The sequence below is a fragment of the Tachypleus tridentatus genome, chromosome 7 (genome assembly GCF_004210375.1).
Source record: "Tachypleus tridentatus isolate NWPU-2018 chromosome 7, ASM421037v1, whole genome shotgun sequence".
NCBI lineage: Eukaryota > Metazoa > Arthropoda > Merostomata > Xiphosura > Limulidae > Tachypleus > Tachypleus tridentatus.
This window is the reverse complement of record NC_134831.1, coordinates 44079368-44100592: the sequence shown is the minus strand read 5'-3', so window position 1 is coordinate 44100592 and position 21225 is coordinate 44079368. Positions and strand designations below refer to the sequence as shown.

At 30.5% G+C, this 21225-nt stretch overlaps 1 protein-coding gene across 5 annotated transcripts; it reads right to left on the bottom strand.

Moving 5' to 3' along the window:
* Positions 1–324: 324 nt before the first annotated feature.
* Positions 325–19585, bottom strand: Vps24 (vacuolar protein sorting 24). Of its 5 annotated transcripts, XM_076511381.1 has the most exons (8): positions 19083–19229; positions 14512–14677; positions 7152–7212; positions 3609–3788; positions 2248–2369; positions 1178–1292; positions 848–1022; positions 325–548 (listed from the first exon to the last, which is right to left on the bottom strand). In XM_076511381.1, the coding sequence occupies exons 2-7, from the start codon at positions 14554–14556 to the stop codon at positions 889–891; spliced, it is 657 nt and encodes a 218-aa protein (XP_076367496.1). In that variant the 5' UTR covers positions 14557–14677; positions 19083–19229; the 3' UTR covers positions 325–548; positions 848–888. The 5 variants fall into 5 exon arrangements, with proteins under 5 accessions (XP_076367496.1, XP_076367499.1, XP_076367498.1 ...); XM_076511384.1 differs by lacking the exon at positions 19083–19229 and adding an exon at positions 19424–19585 and having other exon boundaries at positions 547–1022; XM_076511383.1 differs by lacking the exon at positions 19083–19229 and adding an exon at positions 19452–19579 and having other exon boundaries at positions 547–1022.
* Between the last annotated feature and the right edge of the window lie 1640 nt (positions 19586–21225).

Here is a 21225-nt window from a genome sequence, read left to right as displayed (position 1 = left end):
AAAAGAACCAATTTAATGCATCCATTATAGCAATTATTAGCTACAACTTGAGTTTGTTTGTAATTACACACAAAACTACGTAATGAGCTATCTATGCTGTGTAAACCACAGGTACCAAAATCCAATTTTTAGCATTATAAGCTTTGGACTTACCCCTGAGCCTATGCAGATGGGAGACTACCATTCTAGATATTAAAGTTTGCTCAATAAATCATAACTCTGTTTTCACATGAACTTGAAAGTCAAAAGTACTCAGAAAAGGGTTACTTGGCTCTCACAATGCTACATGATTTACTTGACTTATGAAAAAGAGAAAATGACATGTTTATTTAGATGTTTTTTTTATTTACAATACAGAATCAAATGCAATTCTATATCAAGTTGATCTGATGAAGCATCTTAATCTCCAAATTTCATTCAAGTTTCCAGATTCTAAAACAAAGGTCTATACCATATATTTCTATGAGGAATTATCAAACCATATTTAATGTACCTTACAACTCTTCTTTGTAATGTTGTAGCAAAAAGAAATGAAAAACCAGACACATCTAAAAAAAGAAAACAAAAATGCACAATTTAATGGCAATTCCAAAAGTATTTATAAAGTTTTGTCTTTTAAATGTAGAAATTGGTGTTACATTTTATGCTGTATTTCAAAAATGGTTTTATTTGCTTGAGTGCTCGGCAATTCTGATCATTTTCATTATATTCAGTTACTAAATATTTTTATTTAGACACAAAAATTACTAACAATATGAAAAACTAGTAAATGTACAATTTTAGAAAACCAATAAAAACAAACGTTTTACATAACCAGAAAAAAATCAAAACAATCACTGAATCTAACCTTTTAGTAAACTATTCCTGCTTAATAGGGTTAGAAAAATTTCAGTTTCTCAGTGCCTCTAGTCGCTCCTGCATTTCTGATATGTCCTCATCTTCAACTAAAGCTGATGCTCCTTCTGTTTGTTTGTCTTCAGGCAGTGTGTCAGACACTGCAGCAGGAGCTTTTCCTAATTCTCCTGTAAGAATAAGAAATGGTAAAGTGTACAAACATTAAAATTTTATGTATAATTATAATACTGCATAATATGGGAATGATAGCTAGAAAATCATTTATAAATTTTACAACTATATGTATATTGCCCATATACAACACAAGGAATAAATTAGGCACCTGCAGTCAATTCCCATAAGATCTTATCAACCTCTTCCTGGGCATCTTCTTCTAGTTCGTCCTGGTCTTCCATGCTTTCCATAGTGTCTTCTAGCATCTCTTCAATTATTCCAGCCTTAAAATAAAGTACATATGAATAAATAAACATTTACTCATCTAAATATCTTAAAAGTTTCAGTCGCAGATATTCCAAGTTTAACACAAAATTTCACAGCAAGTCGTTGCTCCTTCAGGTCATTCATTCTGAAATCTGCCAAACGAAAAAATTGCACTTCACTTAAAACCGCGTAGCTAATACACAAATGAAGATATCTGCAATCTGGAAATGGCGTCATAATCAGCTGATCTGTGTGAACCTAGCAACACTAAGCGGATTCCCCTGGAATTAACTGGAGCCGCGCAATTCAAACAGTCTGCGTATTTTTTGAACAGCCCTCGTAATTCATAAAAATAAAAATTCCAAAGTACCTTAAAACACTGAAATGTGCTTCAATGATGTTGCATGAATGGAAAGTGCTCCTATATATACATATATCTACTAGTTTTCTCTTATTTGGAATCAATTTTGCATCCAAATACAATGAAAACAAGCATTTTGAAGATGCAAAGAAAAAACTTTTCTCATTCATCAATAAATATTATATCTAGTTATTCTACACAAACTGAACAATCTTTTATCAGATACTGTACTAAGAACAACATTTTTGTATCTGATGCTATACCAGACTGAACTACTACTACAACTATGAGGCCAAAGCCTGGGTATTTTGTTTTGGAACTCAAAGTATGCACATGAGTGAAAACAAAAATATCCATGTTTACTTACACATTTATCAGGCCCCTTGATGTTTTTCACAGTGTACAATCAGCAGAAGCATTTAATTTGTGATATAAATAATGAAATTAACAAAAAATAAATGTTTCAGTGACTATTCTTCCTTAAACAGTGCTTAAAATGTCCTATCAATTCTGTAGTTATGAACTGGAAACTCACGATTAACTTACAGAAAAAGATGTATCAAATACATTTTAAATTATTGTCTTATTCTAATCCAAACTTTGATCTTCACCTTCATCATTTCTCTAGAGAGATCATTCATGGTTTTTGCCACTTCAGGAACTTTAATCAAGTTCTGCATGGTCTTCATAATTTCTGTACTCTTCTGAATGGATCCAGAAATTTTCAGGTTTGCTTTAACAAGAGAAACACCTTAAATCCATTTGAATACATATGCTGAAAGCTAGAAACCAAGAGAGCAGTGGAGTTTTATCAACTCCAGAAAACAAACAGAAGACTACTTCATACTTATTAAAATAAGATTGATTTGTGTTACGTGAAATTTTTTTTGCATTAAACAATAAGTGCTGAACAGAATAAATTGGTATTAATGCATTTGATACCTTCTATAAAAAAATTACACAGGTAAACATGTTTTTAAAGTGAGAAAGTCTTTTTTAATATTAGTAATGTCAGAAAACATTCTCACATAAATTTTATTTACAAAGCAGACAACAAAAGAGAGCAAACCAGCAACAATCAAATAACAACAATAAAGAAGATGTCAAGTACTGTTTTATGAAACCAATTTGTTCAATACAACAAGTCAGTAAAGTTACATAAAAATATGTATTATTAATGTCAAATCCAGAAAAATATAAAAGAAGCCATGAGAAAAAACAGTTCATCTACCAATCAAAAATAACAATTTATTTTTTATAAAATGTTAAGTGGAGCCCTGCTGATACTACTAGTATCCATTTTACTGTATATTGTTCTTTTCATTCCCCATCTCTTAGCTTTCCTAGCTTCACCATTACTGGGCTTTCTTTACCACTTGAATGATGATAAAATCTCGTGCTTTCCATTTTCACCTTACTAGTGTAAAGAAGGTTGATATCCTACCAGTAGATTTGTAAAAAATTTGACGTATGGATTTCTTTTGTTAGCTTTATTCTAGCATGGCCTGGCAGAACATGTGAGGAATGGTCTTACCATGCAGGTGTTTTGCTTTTTCTCATCAATCAGGTAACCAATCACTCTAAAGTTTACATAGTAATTCCTACAAGTCAGTCACAAATATTATGTTGTGTTGGTGACAATATCTATTTGGAATTTTTTGCATTAAACAAACCAGAGGAAATCTTGCTTTATGGCTTTTAATTCCATTCTGATGTTGTTTTTTTTGGGGGGAGGGGAAGCTTTAATGCCCCACTAGCATTATTGTTCCTTGAGACAATGAATGCCCAAGCCACTCTTTAAATAACTGTGGTGTAAAAACAATGCATGTTTATGATTAAAGGTGATTGTCCATTGTGGTTTTTAAATAGGTGCTCCAGTTTACAAACAAAAGCTAAAAGATAACATAACAATGCAAAACTGATAATAAATTTTCATTTCTTTTGAACATTATCAATGATGCACAAAGCTTACCCAACTGTTGATTCATGCTCATAATCACTGAATTCAGCTGGGCCTTAGTAACACGTATTCGTCCAACAGCTTTTCGAGCCCGAACAATTTCTTTCGCTAAAATTGTGCAAACGTCTCTGTCTCCCTTTTTAGCAGCATCTTTTAACGATCTTTTTACTTTTTCTTCTTCTCTTTGGATAGCTAAGGCAAAACACATACTTCACAACTCAAATTTTGAGGAAAAATCTTTTTCAGAATTAACTTTTTGTATATTACCAATTCTCTTGAAACATGTGACTATCATAGTAAGATGACAGACAAATTTAAAGAACAAACATGCGGACTGGGAAGTATTTTAGCAAACATTTTTCTACCACCCCTTAGCAACAAGACTAAAAAAATGCGCTTTTGGTATACAGAAAAACATTTTTAGAGCCGATGAACTCCTAAAGTTTAGAGTGTAGCTGAAAAAAAATGCTCTTTTAGGAGTAAAAGATCATTTTTTAATTTACATAAAAAAACAATTTGAAATTAAAATGTGCCAAGCTATGTAAAATTTTATTAGTTATCTTTTAATGCAATCAGCAACAAATAAAATAAAAGTTATTTTCTGTCACCACCAAAAACGTGAACCTTGAAGGAATGAACACGAAGCCTACTCTATGATTACCATTGCCACTTATTTAAAATTAACTTTATTACTCAATAGTAGCTCTGAAGTCTGAAAACTATTCTGGAATAAGGTTATAAAAATGAATTTATTGTCCAGTCTTGGAAACTTTCTTTTCAAATATATTCCTTATATTAGATATCCTAGCCACATCATTTTTGTTGGAAATAACCATGGTAGAGCATCCATCATATTATGCTGGAATACTGTTTGGCTTTCTTCTTGATGCTATAATTATGTCATAGTTTTTCTGAATGTGATTTTCAACTAATATTTGCAATCATGACAGATTTCAGAATACATTTCAAAACATGAAATCATTGTGAAAAGTGACCAGGCCCATTATTCAAACTAAGAATTATGCAGCTAAATCAAGTACCTTAAAGCTTCAACTTCAAAGTTTTAGCTTTACTTTTTTACTTTTACTCATGACAAAATTTCAGTTGCATTTACTTACAGCTGAATCAGTTTACCCACCATACTAAAGGCAACAAACAGTATCAAATGTTTTGATTTCCACACTTTCAACATAAAACAACCAAACTACCAAAACATCACACACATATCCATATTCTTTAAATTTAGCAAGCATAACATAAGCATAAACTAAAGACTCAGATAACAGAAAACATTTTTGAATGCATTCAAGGAGAAGAATGGATGGTCTCTACGAAGGGGTGTTTAAAAATAAACATTTGAAAGAGACTAGACAGATGAGTCCAAAACTGAATTATTTGGACACCAGAACAGGACATGTTTGGCATAAACCAAGTACAGCATTCCAGGAAAAGAACCTCAGACCAACTGCAAAGCATGGAGGTGGAAGTGTCATGGTTTGGGGCTGCTTTGCTGCAGCAGGACCTGGACAGCTCACAATCATAGAATCCACCATGAATTCTACTGTGTATCAGAGGGTGCTTGAGGATCATGAGAGACCATCTGTATGAAAATTAAAGCTGAAGTGGAACTGGACCCTGCAACACGACAACGACCCAAAACATACCAGTAAATCCACCAAGGACTGGCTGAAAACTAAGAAATGGAGAGTCAGTCTGGAATGGCCAAGTCAAAGCCTAGATCTTAATCCCATTGCGATACTGTAGGGTAACTTGAAATGGGCTGTATATGCAAGAAACCCCTCACACATCTCACAGCTGAAAGAATTCTGCATTGAGGAGTGGGACAAATTTTCTTCAAACCGATATCAGAGACTGGTAGATGGCTACAAGAAGTGTCTCACTGCAGTTATTTCAGCCAAAGGGGGTAACACTAGCTATTAGGAGGTAGGGTGTCCTAACTTTTACCTCAGTTAGAATATGCATTTTTGTAGAATTACATTTACAGAAGATCTTGAAAAGTCTTTTCTTCAGTTTTAATTGTTTAGTTATATTCCTATAATCTCTCAGTAATGTTGAAATTGAGATTAAATATCTATATATCAAAAAATGTTACACAAATACACAGGTTTTCATAGGGTGTCCTAACTTTTTCACATGACTATATAGGAAGAAGGATAAAAGATAAATAATAACTAAAATAAAATAGACATCATTCTATAAAATTAAGGAGTGTCTAGTAACAGTACAATATGTATGTAATGTGACATATGGTAGAAAAAACATTAGTTAAACTAATGATTTATATATCAGTAAGATAAATTACAAGTAATACTAATTTAACAAAGACCAGGGTATATCTAATTGAATGGTATAGGAGCAAAAATACAACCAAGACTATTGACTACTCCAAACTTGACTACGAGTATTAACTGATCTAATGAAACTTGTGTTATGGAACTCAAATAACTATGGATAATAGTTCTGACAATAAAATTATTAAAAAAAACATAACATTAGAATGCCTTATTTTTTAACAGTTTGCAGACCGTATTTCAAATGTGTGGGTTCCTAAACTCATGGCAAGGCCTGACAAAAGTCATTTCATAGATGATCAATCTCCCTGTAAAGTAAAGCCAAAAATCTGGCAGTGGAGTTCCTCAACTATGTAAATTTGCTAATACAACACACAACCTCTGAAGTGGTAACACAGAATTCATAATGCAAAATGAATAACCAAACACAATTATGTTGGCATAAACAAATAAAAATGTTTTTGTAATCATGTTACTCCCTCTATTCAATTATGGGAGTCACATAAATCAAGAGTGTGTGTGGCATTCTCATTGGTGGAGGGTTACTGCATCATAATCTAGAATCAGTCAATTCCAGAAGGATGAAATATTCAAGATTTGTAGCATGCACAAATAAAGTTTTTGAATATAAGGGCAGCACTGGATAAGAATAGTGATTTATGTGAGAGGAGGTCATGCACTGTACGGGAAACATCACTAGCAATGAGGGTACATTACTGTTAACAGAAGCTTGTCTTTGTAGTTTGCTTTTTGCTAATAATTAAGACTGTGTTATTAATTATCTTTGTAAATCAACTCTCTTTGTGGAAGTTGTTACATAATTCTTATATAACACTGTATTTTTTTCCAATTCTTAAGTGTTTTGAACAGATACAATGAATAATACTATTAAATGCCAGATAACACTATTCTTTTGAATCCAAAACCTAATAGTATTGTAAAAAAAAAAAAAAATCAATAAGCAGAGATATATATGCAGGTATCAGAAACCTAACAATACTGGTAGTACAATCAGTTCACACAAACATACTAAATGACAAAAGCATGAGAGTTTGCACATTTATATGAAAATTTATGAAACATTATTCTTAATAATAAATATCATGAAAAATCAGACAATGAAAAATGTAACTGCACAAAATGACTTACTTTCCACTCATAATGTAATACATAAACTATTAAAAATACAGTAATTTTAAGAAACATTTATTTCACTCCATCAACACATATTTCTATTACTTACACCGTATCTGTCTATCAAGCTGATAGCCTTCCTTCCTTATCTTTGATGTCCATTCTCTAACCTGTGTACACCATACAGAATTAATTGTATGTTGTATCCTCTTGATAGTAAAACAACAAACATACAGAAGCTACCTATATGAAATATGTTAATCTTTATAAAGTAACATGATGCACACTAATAAATATGAACAATATACAAGTTGTTTACAAGAAACAACCTATGTCTATTAAAGCTGTGTACATGACAATATGCTTACTTGTATAAAATAAACATTATCTCACACAAAAAAAACATCAAATTCAATATGGCAATCGACAATTGTATTTCAGTATCCCTCACATTCCTTCAAACTTATTTTTGATTGGCAATTTGTTATAGGTAAGAGCTCTCGTGTAATTGATAAAAAACAAAACACAGAAAAATAACAATTCATGTTTCACTAAAACATCCAACTATAACCAAATTTCAGCCTTAATTTGAGAAAACGTATTAAATCTAAATGATAACATGACAGACTAACTATCAGCAACAATTATATTAATTGGTGTCAATAGTGTCCTAATCAACATTTTTGTTACAACAAATGGCTATTACCTCACACCACTGAAAAATATTTTTGCACTCACCATAAGACTTCCATTCTTACACAAGTGGGAAGGAAAGGTGGAAGGTCATGCAGAGATGAGCATCTATCAGCAGCCTTTTGGCTGAGCCTGAGTGTGTGGCATAGCTCAAGCAACACATCTGGAGAAATACTTACCACAATAATCAAGAACAGGAAAACATTAATGCAGATGTGCATCCTGAAGTGAGAATAAGACATTTTAGGAATGAAATAATCACTGAGGTTAGTTTATTATGTACTGGGGTGGCCTGTACTAAACTTTCAAACAACAAACAGCCTAGTCTTACTCTTCATTGAGGAGTGTATACTTTCAATGTCATACCAGTGGGATTACATTGTACAAATGGAGAACTCTACATGTTAATCTTTCCAGTTACTTTGGAAATAAAGGGTCTCCCTAACCTCACTAGGAGAAAATAGAAGAGAGGAATTAGAATGGTGGACAATGCCAGAGAGAGAAACTTAGACAGAACAGGAAATGACACGTATGCATAAGATTCCACAGTGACAGAGTGTGTGATAGTTTACTGCAACTAAAATTAGCAAATGCTATTCAGGTGTGACAGTAGGCACACACTTCTTTCCCATACAAAATATGATCTGTAAGAGAAATATATATGCAATGCTGAAGCATTTTTGCAGAAAACCCCATCTTAACAACAAGTGGTAGCAAGGACAAGTGGACAAACACTTTCTATATTCCCATGCTCACTGTGAATTTTAGGAAAAAGTAGTGTTCCTATGAAGCATTTGGTGGGTTCCATCATTTCTAGATGATATACATTGATATATAACAATAGCAATGACAGAGCTGTTAAAAAAAAACCAAAATAATCAACAATCACATAACTAGTTTCTGGAAATCTAAAGAAAAGTGACTGTAGAGATAAAATCAAGATGATGATATACTCACCATATGATTAAGTAATGGGAAACAAATATGTTGAGGTTGAAAACATTCCTGCATGCACAATCTCACAACTAGTTAAAGTGAAGGGCAATAAGTTTCGAAAGGAAAATGGATCCCATAGCAAAAAAAGATAACTGCAATTGCCAAATATATGAGTGGTGTAAGCAAGATAAGAATAAACATTCTGAACAAGACACAGTAGTTAATAAGGATTAAAAGTATCATATAAAGAAGAAATGAAAGGGGAGTGAATTGGAGAGAGAACATCAAACACCCTTCCAAACATCCCAAGGTATAAAAATAACCTGTTCCTGTGGTAAATAAGTGAAAAAAAATTATATGAAAAAAAAAGTGAGAATGATGACTCCTACAAATGAGAAAGAGAAGAAAATATGCCTAAGGCATAAAATTATATTTAAACAATCCAGAAACAGAGTTTAATCTGCCAGAGGTGTAGATTCAGAGAATGGAGAAGAAAATAGTGAAAGCAAGATGTTGATGGAGATCAGGAAGGTAGTGATCATAGGATTCCCACAGTTGGAGCAAATGCACTGAAGACATAAGAAGGTGGATGGACCACTCTGTAAAAAGAAACAGGCCTAATCAAGACAATTAACTCAACATCTGTCTAAGCTCCTGAGAAATGATATACCAACAACTAAACATGGTGGTTTTGAGTCTAAAAGAGTATGTTGAAGTCTATTATAAAGAAAACAGAGGTCCTTAGGGTAAGTGTTTTCCTACTGTGGATGGAAGAAAGTATAGAGGATACTTCTAGACCAGATAGAAGATGATGGAAAGCCTGCTGAGTGGACAACACAGATACAGAGAAACCACTCCTCTATAAAACAGACTACAGAAAGGGTCAAGCATCCAAAACTGCATCCAACATGAAGAAAATCACTTGTTGCATCAATAATAAAAACAATGAATTGGAAAGGAAAATTAAAAATAAATTATAAGTAAAAAGATAAAGATTTGAAATTATACATATGAGAAAAAAGATTACAAAACAATCTATAAACATTTAAAAGGTACATACATATTTCCATTTTTGAACTTAATCATTTCATTACACTGTACATTGATGATAATATCTATAGTTAATGATATAATAGAGAAAATGAAAAATAAAATATAAAGATTTACTTTAAAAATTATTTAATCTTCAGTTAGAAGGTTCTAGAGACTATATGTAAATGAAATTTGTAAACAAGATAAACAGTATTTTTATACTTGAAATGAAAAGCAAGTTGCTTCTGAACTATTCTGAGTCCAAATAACTACATTAAATAATGATTGTTTAATATAAAGAATAGAAAAAATCAAAATTAACTGTCTTATTTTTCTAAAACTATGTAATCTTAGGATCGTGCAAAATAGATTTAAAACTATTTCATTGATTGGTTTAATCTTTATAAAGAACCTTCATAAAAGTTACATACCTACTTACAATTTGTGTAGGTTGTAATTATACAGTTAAAATCGTTAAGTATCATTACTAAAATGAACATGAAGTACCCAACATTTTATTTCATTCTAATGAAATATTTTTAATTATGCAGACTAATATATCTAACAGAGCACATAGTTTTTGAAACATTTTCCTAATATTTCTCTACAAGATGCAGTTTAATATGCACAAAAATATGGGTTGTAATCGTAATAGAGTTAGACATGTGTGCTATTTGGAAAGTGATAAGGACACCAAACAATTTGGTATAAGAACTCCTTCTCTGGGCAAAAAATTCAGTCTCTTGCTTTTTTAAGAAAGGCTATCAACCTGCTGCTACTGAATACACTATATTTAAGACTGGAACAACTGCTATACCAAAGTATCCTTTGCAAGGACCACGAATTGTCTTAACTCAAGCTTCATGAAAGTAGTTACTGCTATCCCCTTTAAACTGAATAACATGGTTAGGAGTTGATGTAAAACATACAGTGTTAAGAAGAGCTCATAATATACGGTAAGTTTAAGTACATCAAGATATTTTTGCCAGTGTTTATGTAAATGAGTAATTCGATTTGTTGTATTAAAGAGGAAAGTAGATTTGAATTAAATATCAGATTCAATTCTTTATTCTAACAGTAAACTACCTTGAGCCAGTGAATGTTATACATTTATTTTATACAAAAACAAATTATACTTGTTTACTTTAATATCTATGTTTGTTTCAGTTTAATACATATTTAGAAATGATGTGATGTATAGTGTTAAATGTGTACTGTGAAAGTCCAACCTGTTCTCTAAATTTGTAGAAGATACTCAAGTGTAAGTATCAACAGTGTATGATGCATTCCTGGAACATACTAGTAGTTTCCAATATTATTGCCAACTGAAGTTTTGAGTAGCTTGCCTAATGAGTATAAAAGTTAGCCATCACAACATGTGGGTAGGCAGTTTAATAATGTGTTGGACTACTACAGTCAGTATCCTATAAAATTCAGAAGCTATAATCGTGATAAATGCTCATTAATCAGAAACTACAGATATTTCACCAGAAATATTTATAGACCTCAAACATTACAAACTACTTAACTTCCATCAATTAACTTCAGATGTTAGTATTTAAATGTGGATGTTTGATATTATTGTTGGTGAAAACTTGTGTGTGTTTCAAGCTACCTAGCCATCAAGATAAGTGTACATGTGTATCGACACAGAATAACTTAGCTCTCCATGAACATCAGTAAAAGATTCAGTACTGTTTGTAAAACTCTTGTATATAAACCATTATTATAAGTTGTATTGTTGTTTATATATCAAAATATATTTAAGTCAAGAAAGAAAACTGTGTGTATCAATCTTGTTGACAATTATTATAAATTTGATTCATACTGACATTCAATTAACTTCTACATTCATATTTCAGGCTATTTGAAATCATAGGTGGAATGTATGTAACATCATAAATCAAAGGTCATTTGAGATAAATTATAATACTTAACAATATAATTCTATTTGTAACTGGATTTAAGGTCGACTCCAATAACTAGTCTATACAGTACTCTGTTACAGTAAAATCCACATGGTGAAACTTTATAAATCACATTATAGCTAGAACTAAACTTATAACTGGAAAAAAGGTTCCAAAGAAAGCATTAGTTGATTCTAATGTTCAAAAATGAAGGTTGGCATAACATAATCCAAGATAGCTCCAGTTTTGTAATCCTGATCCCATTTCTTCCCTATTGAAACTGAATGGTGCTTAATTAACATTAATAACAAAATACTGTAATTACAACTTTCACAAAATCTGAATAATTGTGAAATTGTTGGGAAAGAAAAATAGTTTTTTTTTATTGAAAATATTTAGATTAATATTATCAATCATTTTAATTTCTAGAATTATTTTTAATTTATAATTCTAGCTAATAAATAATGTTAATACAATTATTTATACTAATTAACTCATCTATATATATATATATATCTGTAAATTAAAGCAAAAACATCTTGATATATGTACTTTTCAATAAACCTATTTTCAAAAAAATAAAGATATAAATTTGTAACATAAGTACAATAGTTAGTTCCCATGGGAACTCCTATTACTTGTTTAAATATATTTGGTTATTGAAACATAATTGTTATAAATGCAGAAACGTAGTGTATTTTTTATGTTTTTGGAGCTAAATTTTCTTTCTTCCAGTACTAGAATAATTTGTCTACTGAGCTTCTAATTGGCACTTTACTACCATAATGGGAACTGGTATGCCAACTTCACGACATAAGTTTATCTTACGTACCATCAACTGGTAATACCTCATTTTGTTTTTTATTTATTTTTTCCTCTTCTGAGAGGAACCACTTTTGAGAGCAACCACCTTCCCACAACTGTTGGTAAGCAGTGTCAGGCGATACAACTTTGGGTCATATCTCTCTTAATTTCTATTTCTTTTGACTATTTTATTATTGCTATTATTTATTTTTACAAATTTCTTCATGTAAAATTGGTGAATGGTTGTTAAGACTGGTAAGACAATGTATCTCCACTGCAATGTAGGTTCTACTTACCTCCCTGGAGATTCCTTTGATTTGTGCAGCATCTTTGATTTTTGTTTTGAGTTTGCTTTTATTTACTATTATTATTATTATACATGTATCATTCTTGTATTCTATTACATCAATTTTTTTCTTTATTTAAAAATGTATTTTTATTAATACATACAAGTTGTAGAGTATCAATTTTAAATTTTCTTTGTTGTTAAAAGATTTTATGTATTGATGACCATTGTTAGGTAGTGTATTTCGATGTTAAAAAACTATTTTGTTAAGTAGAATTATTTAATGTACTTTGTTTAAGAGGATACTGATATAACTTTGGTATTGCAGTTGCTTTGTTTACAGGTAGTAACATCCATATGGTATGTATTTTGAGGGTTGAGAGAAAGTAAACACATTGCTTGACAAAAGCCTGAGTTTAGAGAGAGCTTTTAGTTGCTTGTATTTTCAATGCCTTTGTTATTCTCAAGCAGATAACACCTGTTATGCCCAAGGGAGAATATTTACACAATAAGACACATTGTGTAAGGTTGCTGATGGCAGTATCCTTCAATGATCATTCAATTAATACTTATAGGTTTTGGCCTCATCTACTTTGGAATGAGAATATGCAGTCACATGGTAGTGTTGGTTACTCTAAAGTAAGTGTGATGTTTCTTGTGAACTTAGGAACATTGGGTTTATAACCATTCTGAAACATGATCTTGAAGGAGACACTGTTGAAAAAATCTGGTCATAAAATCCAATCATAATGTAAAGTATTGTATTTCATCTGAAGTTTAGTCCTATTGTTCTATTTAATATCACGACTCAGTTAATAATATACTTAGTATGGTATTTGTGATCAATATCTTGACTGAATCTATTCAATTGCTCAATGGTTCAGTTAACTCAGTTTTACCTAAAAATACCACAGTACTTATCAAAACAAAAAGTTCAAGTTAGTTTAAAATTGCAATACACAACAGAAAAACAAGTTTACAACTACACAAGTAATATTGCTAAAGTAACTAGTTTGCATTGCACTTTAGATTATTTTAATTATTGTCCCTGTATTTAGTTTCCCATTTCCACACACTTATCATTTAACCATTCAAACATTAATCTCACAAAAAGTTACTTTAAGTCCTTAATAATTTTTAAAATCTAATTTCTAGTTTTCTACACTCTATGAGAGGTTTCTTTGTAGAAAATAAGAATTTTGCTGCACTAACAAATTTATCACGTAACAAATATTATTCATAGAAATTCTGAAATTTCAATATTGCTTAATCTTTATTGATTAGTAACATAATATCTAAGTATAAAATTTAACCTAGCCTGATCAAGAAAAACTAAAAATCTAATACTAAATTTAAAACATTATAGGCAAATACACTGGTCTCTAATTTGACATTGCTTTTTGATCAAGAAATAAAGGAACTCCATGTAGAGTTCCTTCAAAACTAATTTTTATATCATTAGTTATAAGTGACTTTGTTCAACAACAAAATATATAAAAACACACAACTAAACTGGACTGAATATGTACAACTCACATCAAAATTAGTGTTTTTCATTCATTTCAAATATGACTATTAATAAGTTCTGGTAAAAAATAACAAAATTTGATATTTTTACTGACAAATTTATTATATTAACATCAGATATTAATTTCAACACACTCATACCATACATTAGAATCATAACAAAACCTCATGTTTTAGGAATTAAACAAGTTCAACTGAACATGTTGATTTTCCTTGAGGAAACAAAATATTTATGAATAAATTAACACAATCAGATTTTTATGAGGAAACCAAAACAGACTAACTTGATCTTTTGGAGATATTTCTGGAGACTTTCCAAACAGACCCATTTTACTGTTATAAGAATTTTCTCTGATAACATTAAAGATGATTCCTTCAAAGTGAATAAAGACGCACTGCTATAACTTTCTGTGTCTTAAAACACTTTTCTTCCAAAATGTTTGCCGAAATCTGTAAATTATTTAAAATAATGTTATTTTTGCAAGTTTTACAAAATGTTTTTATATTCATATCAAAGATTTAATGCAAAGGACGATTTTTTTCTTTTTTTTTTATAAAAATATACTAAAAGATCAATAAGAGAAAATGTAAAATCCAAATGAACTTGATCTGAAGAACTAAAAATTATTTCTAAAGTTTTAATCTGCTGCATAAGAAAAACACAGGAAGTTCAGTATTATCACAGAAAAGTTCAGGTGAATGTGGTTTTCTACTAAAATTTCACTTGGTTGTAGTCAATAACCAAATACTGTACTGAAATATACAGCCTGCCAAAAATGAAGAGGCAATAAAACCAGAAAGAATCCAATTTATTAAATAAACATGAAACAAGGGGTACAAGAACAGATCTTCCCTTTGGAACATTTAAGGCAGATACATGGTTATGCAATATATTTACAAGATATGAAATATGGACTTGTGAGACTACGTCATCCTTAGTGAAGAAATCAGATGAGAATGTCCTTAACAGTTTGTTGTTTGAGACACTTCCACAGGAAATAACCAAGAGGAACATGTTCCTATACAGCAAATAGATTGGCCAAGGGAGAATGGTAATGCCCGAGCCTTTAATCTTTTGTTTCATTATTTTGGGTGAATGATAAGAGGCCTGTATTGCATGGAAATTCAATCTTGTCTGGTAAGTTGTCCATTGATAGAGAACTGTATTGTGTCATGAGCAAGCGAGTGTCCTTTCACAGATGCTTATCTGTGACTCTCTAGCTTTCCAAATGGCACCCAACATCATAACAGAAATATCACCATATTTTGTGAGGGCTTGCAAAAGGTTCAAAGAAAATTCCATAGAGAATAACTGCCAAACCAAGGTGCTTCCATTCTCTGAGAACAATGAAAACCGAGATAAACCATGAAACATTACAGTATCCAAAAGGGCAAGAGAATGTGACAGCATTTGTGATACACATCTCTGTCAATCTATTATTAGAGTGAAGAAGACTGTTTGTTGAGCTACTCTGCTGTTGTAGTCTCTACTATGAAGATAACTTCTGATGTTAATGAAAGACATTTGTCTCTATCCTGTGATAGCACTGGCCACTTGATGTGTACCATTTCTCCCTATTTGCCTTCTGAAATGAAGTCTCTTCTATTGGTCTTTGGCACTCAGATTATGAAGAAAGTAGTTTTTGATAAAAATGAAATCTATTCACTGTGGACAGTCATACTGCAAGTGACTTTAAATTTTTTACCTTATCTGACCCTCTCCATTATTCAATTATTGGATCTCATAAAAACTAGTTAATTTCCAAGATTCTTTTATATGTAGTATGACAGTTTGCAACAAGTGTTCCACAATCATGCATGACTAAGCCATCAATAACAGCCTTGACTAAGTCAATAATAACAAATGAGTAACTTCAAGAACTGTTTATTAACATATAGAGCAGAATTACACAAGGCTATTCATAAATAAGTAACAAATGTCATTTACCTACAGAGGAACAAGTCCAACCAAGGAACAGTAAATTAAAGCCTAGATGGTATTTCCTGTAATAGTAATGAAAACTACAAACCCCTAATTTTTCTCTCAACTTGGTAGTCAAGTGTTTATCACAGCTCAGTATATGCTAATGAAACATTTTTACAGATATTAATATAACACTTTGCTACATAGCAATCAACAATAAATACATTGTACAACTAAATTGCACCACAAATTTTAGTTTAAATTTAACCAAGATGATAGCACAAAGCACACAGGAAACTTGTAATAGAAGGTATGTATTTGTAATGTAGTAAGTGTGTAAGTGTATGACAATATTTGAAATGATTATGTGACAACAGACAGATACCTACATCTTAAAAAAAATAATTCTTCAAAAACCTGGAAAATTTAAGGGTTATGTGTAAATATGTACTTGATCTATCTTAAACATCAGTCAAATATGAGTTGTAGACTTCACCATATTCATGTTTAGCCACTATGGCAAACTTATTTTGCTGAATATTCTAGTGATAAAAATAAAACCAATTTTGCAAAGAAAAAAAATTAAATGGTTTTATTCTTATGGTATTAAATAGCAAGTGGTTAGTGTGCAAACAACAACAAACACGATACAGCTTCCAAAGCCTGGAATGCCAAAGAAAAGTAAATTGCAAGTAACAGAATACCTGTCCACTTTGTACTATATATGAACCTAGAGCATCTTCTTTATAATCTGCAAGTTTTTATATTGCATCTGCAAGCATACATCAAAAGTGTTTAATAAACAGCTAAAAGAAAATGTAAAACAAAAACAACTATCAGAGGAGAATACTGTACTCAGGAAATGCATAAAACACAATTACTAATAAGCTAACTTGCATGCTAAAAAATGCAAAATCATCACAGAATAATGCTACCCTGTAAATATCCACAATACGCACAAGAATAGAAACCTTTTAATGCTATAGTGCTATCTTCTTATATTTATTAAACTAAAAAACACAGATTTCATCTACATGAGCAAACTTAGTTTAATGTGAAAGTTCAATGATACAACCAACCTCTTTTATATGGGGAGGGGAGAAAATCTTTCATTTGATAGTCGTTTGACTAATGCTACTATAAAGCTAACAAAATAGACATATTAAGCTACTGGCTTTACAACTTATTCTCATGGTTCAATCAATATATTTGTAGCATGAAAGCTTAATAATGAAATAAACTGTTGTGACTGTTAGAGTTGACAGTGAATCTGTGAATATGCCATGTCAATAAATATGCAGAAAATTCCTTAAATCTTTTTATCTACCATTTCTACTTTGAAACCTTATAAAAAGGAAGCATGGTGGTTTATATGTTATACAAACATGAATGATTTGTGACAAAAATGTATATAATCTGAATTTGACAAATGGTCTACTATGTAAGAGTATATCACATTATATAAAAGTACTTTTAATAATCATATCTTTTATGACAATGATATAGAAGTTATTTTTAATGAGGTGAAAAATCAGTATGTAATGCTCCACTTAAAAAATATTTTTCATGAGAATACATTCAAGGGCAGCATTAAAACAAAATAATCAGTTATTGTTGTTGTCCTTGTTAAAAATAAGTAGACAAATAAGACATAGTAACAGAAAGAAAATACCTGTATCAATCAAAAAAATAAAAATAGTAGATTTAATTTGAATAATAATTACATCATGACTTTCATGGGAGCTTGGTTCTACCTTTCATTACACTTAGATATAAAACATTAAAAATTCATATTACATATGTTGTACATTGCAGTGAGGTTAACAATAACTTAAATTACGTGACAATAAATGTGAATGACAAAGTTAAAACATTACACTTATATATTAAGTTACTTTTAATCTAATATTTTCTAGAAAAACAAGCTATCACAATTGAAAATTAAAACACTGTTAATTGTATAATAATTATAATAGTTACAGATATTTTATAATAAGCTTCAAAAGTATAAAATAAATATACATTTATCTTTAATTTAAATTTCACCATGTGATAAGTAAACAACTAATTATATAACTTTTACATGCATACTCAGCATCTAATTCTATAACAAACCTACTATTTTATTTAGTTAAAAAAAAAAAGGCATTTTATAGTGCAGACTAATAATTTATTCTGACAATTTTTAGGTGACTTAATAGTAATACAGCAGAACAAGTAATAGTACATGTAAATTTATCTTTTTAATACAATATTTCACGTGAATATTGTTACTTAAAAATTTTTAAACAGCAGTTATCACAAATTGGAATATTTCTTTCAGTCATAAAACTGCTTTTTAACTATGACTGATGATTTAATGTATAATCAATAACTTTTGTGTTTTCTGTTTTACCAGTAACATTCAAAACAAGTTAACACTAATAGTAATTAATTATAGTGGTAGTTAAAGTAATTTGATATTAAAGTTTTTCCTAACTTGTAACCATTATTCATTCAAGTCATTAAATTATTTAGCTTGATTTATAGTAAAAACGAAGAAAAGTAACAATTAAAAATTAATAGACTAAGAAAACTTATTCTACATTTTAACCTGCTTTAATAATATTGTAATTCAATGAGCTTGCATTATCTTATAATATAAATTAATCAGGTGATTGACTTTTTTTTTTTCATCCCAGAAAATAAGAAATTAATACTAATAACAATTGTAACATAACACCAAATGACCACCATTAAGTTTAATTTAAATAACATTAATAACATAATAGGATTAGCAGTATTGGTTTTAATCTTAGGCCTAAGTTACATGGTTTTAACTAATTTTCTAAATATGTATTTTACTTTTTATATTTGTAATTAGGTATGTGTTTTAAGTCTTACTACTGTTTATCAATTCTGGCTAATAATGCAAACACTAATATATCTAACCTTTCATCGACTTGCTTCTATATTCTATCGTTAAAATACCATAACAGTAGTGTTTTTATTGCTTATGTTTATCTACACTTTCGGAAATCCTTTCGCAATAGTGTTTGTAAACCTATTTTGTATTTATATGACATAGCAATATACAGTAAGTATTATAATATTATATATTTTAAAAAGTGTGACGTTAAAACTATAAACATTTTTTGGAATATATTGAGAGTGGTAATAAATAGTCATATGAGTATGGATTAATTTCAAGTCGTTAAATTTATAGAAGCAAAATAAGGAAAACGTTTCAATCGAAATGTACTAATATAACGAGGTTCTCACTATGGTCCTACATAAAGGGTTCCGGACAGGACACTCAACTTTTTGTTTTCAAAAGTCCCAGAGGCATAAGAATGAAGGGGATTTTACACAGAGGAGAGCTATATAATTTTTACCCGAATAGCTATGTATTGCAAACTAGGTGAACTGCCACATCTTACGCTTACCCATAAGTGAAAATCTAACGATGCTTACCCACAATGAATACCAAAACTTATTATTTAAGGAGGTATCAGTACCGGGACTTATTTGAGCTACCTTATTGTTTTTCATGTTAACACGTAGATTTTATTTTCGTTTTCAGAAACAGGTGCACTTGAACTATTTTGTTTTTTTTAGAATTTCACTCCTGTAGGATCTCATGGGAAAAAAAAAAAAAAGCACTTCTGTGTCAATGAAAAACTTTATTTATCATGTAAGATACGTGTTTAGTTTCTGCAAGTGGAAAGAGCAGGCTAATGTTCAATGAAAAACGTTATTTACAATTTACACTTCATGCTTTTTTTCCCTTTTTTAGTGCTCGGCATGGCCAAGTGGTTAAGGCGCTCAACTCCTAATGCGAAGGTCGCGGGTTTGAATCCCCATCACACCAAACATGTTTGTCCTCTCCCCCGTGTGATGTCATAAAGGTACGGTTAACTCCACTATTCGTTGGTAAAAGAGTAGCCAAAGCATTGGCGGTGGGTGGTGATAACCAGCTGCCTTCCCTCCAGTCTTACACGGCTAAATTAAGGGCGACTACCCCAGATAGCCCTCACATAGTTTTGTGCGAAATTCAAACCCTTTATGAGAGAAAAGTAAATTTTATGACAAGATCAGAATTATTTTCTTTATCTGAAAAAAGTAAAATATTATTTGCATAACTCCTAAATACTCTTAAATAAATATCAAATGTCTTTTTTTTTTCAGAAAAACTTTATATTTTATTTGCTATGTTCTTTACTCTAGCTCTATTTGGCTCCATGAAGTCAGTTAATTTGACCTATCACGTAACCATCATAAAAAAATATAAATTTACTCTATTTTCTTTCTGGGATGACTGCATTTCATTAAAAAAAAAAAAAAAACATAATTGTCCTGAATAGCGTATAGCTTGTGGTAGCATACATCCATTCGTACTTAAATGTTACTGTTCTTTCAGCCTGTCCAACTATTACTCGAACCATATAAATTGCAAATTACGTAGTGAATGTACAACTCACATTACAGTATTGCATAACGCTTGGACTAAATCGTGAGAGTATCTTATATAAAAATAATATTATTTATTTCACTTTAGCTAATGTAAAAAGTTTTCAACGTTTACATTTTAGTTACTTTTATAATAAAGAATATTCAATAAAAACAAGAAATAAAGTACTTACCTGGGTCTTTTTTATTTTTGCTGTCTATCGTAGATGATACTTAATCTTACTTTTTATACTAAATGTTCTACTGCATCAAATGATTTCTATTTTATTAAATAATCACCAAAGAATACAGAATTGTATCATGCAAAAAAATGTTCCATAACTATAACAATTTTATTTGCTTTCTAACCGTGACAAAGCCATTAAAACCCAGCTAAAATCGTTGATGTGTTTTGCTTAGGAGTAAAGTTTGAACTTGAAATGAAAACAGACAACTATCTTTACAGACAATAGCATAATATAATATATGATTTGATAAAGATAAACTGAAGTTGCTGGAAGTTTATTAACATTCATTCTGTTACTTAGCTTACCAATACTGTTATGAAATACGATTGCATCTTTGTCAATAGAAAAAAGCAACAGCAAATTCTGAGATGTCCCATAGCCTGAAAATAGCTAATAAA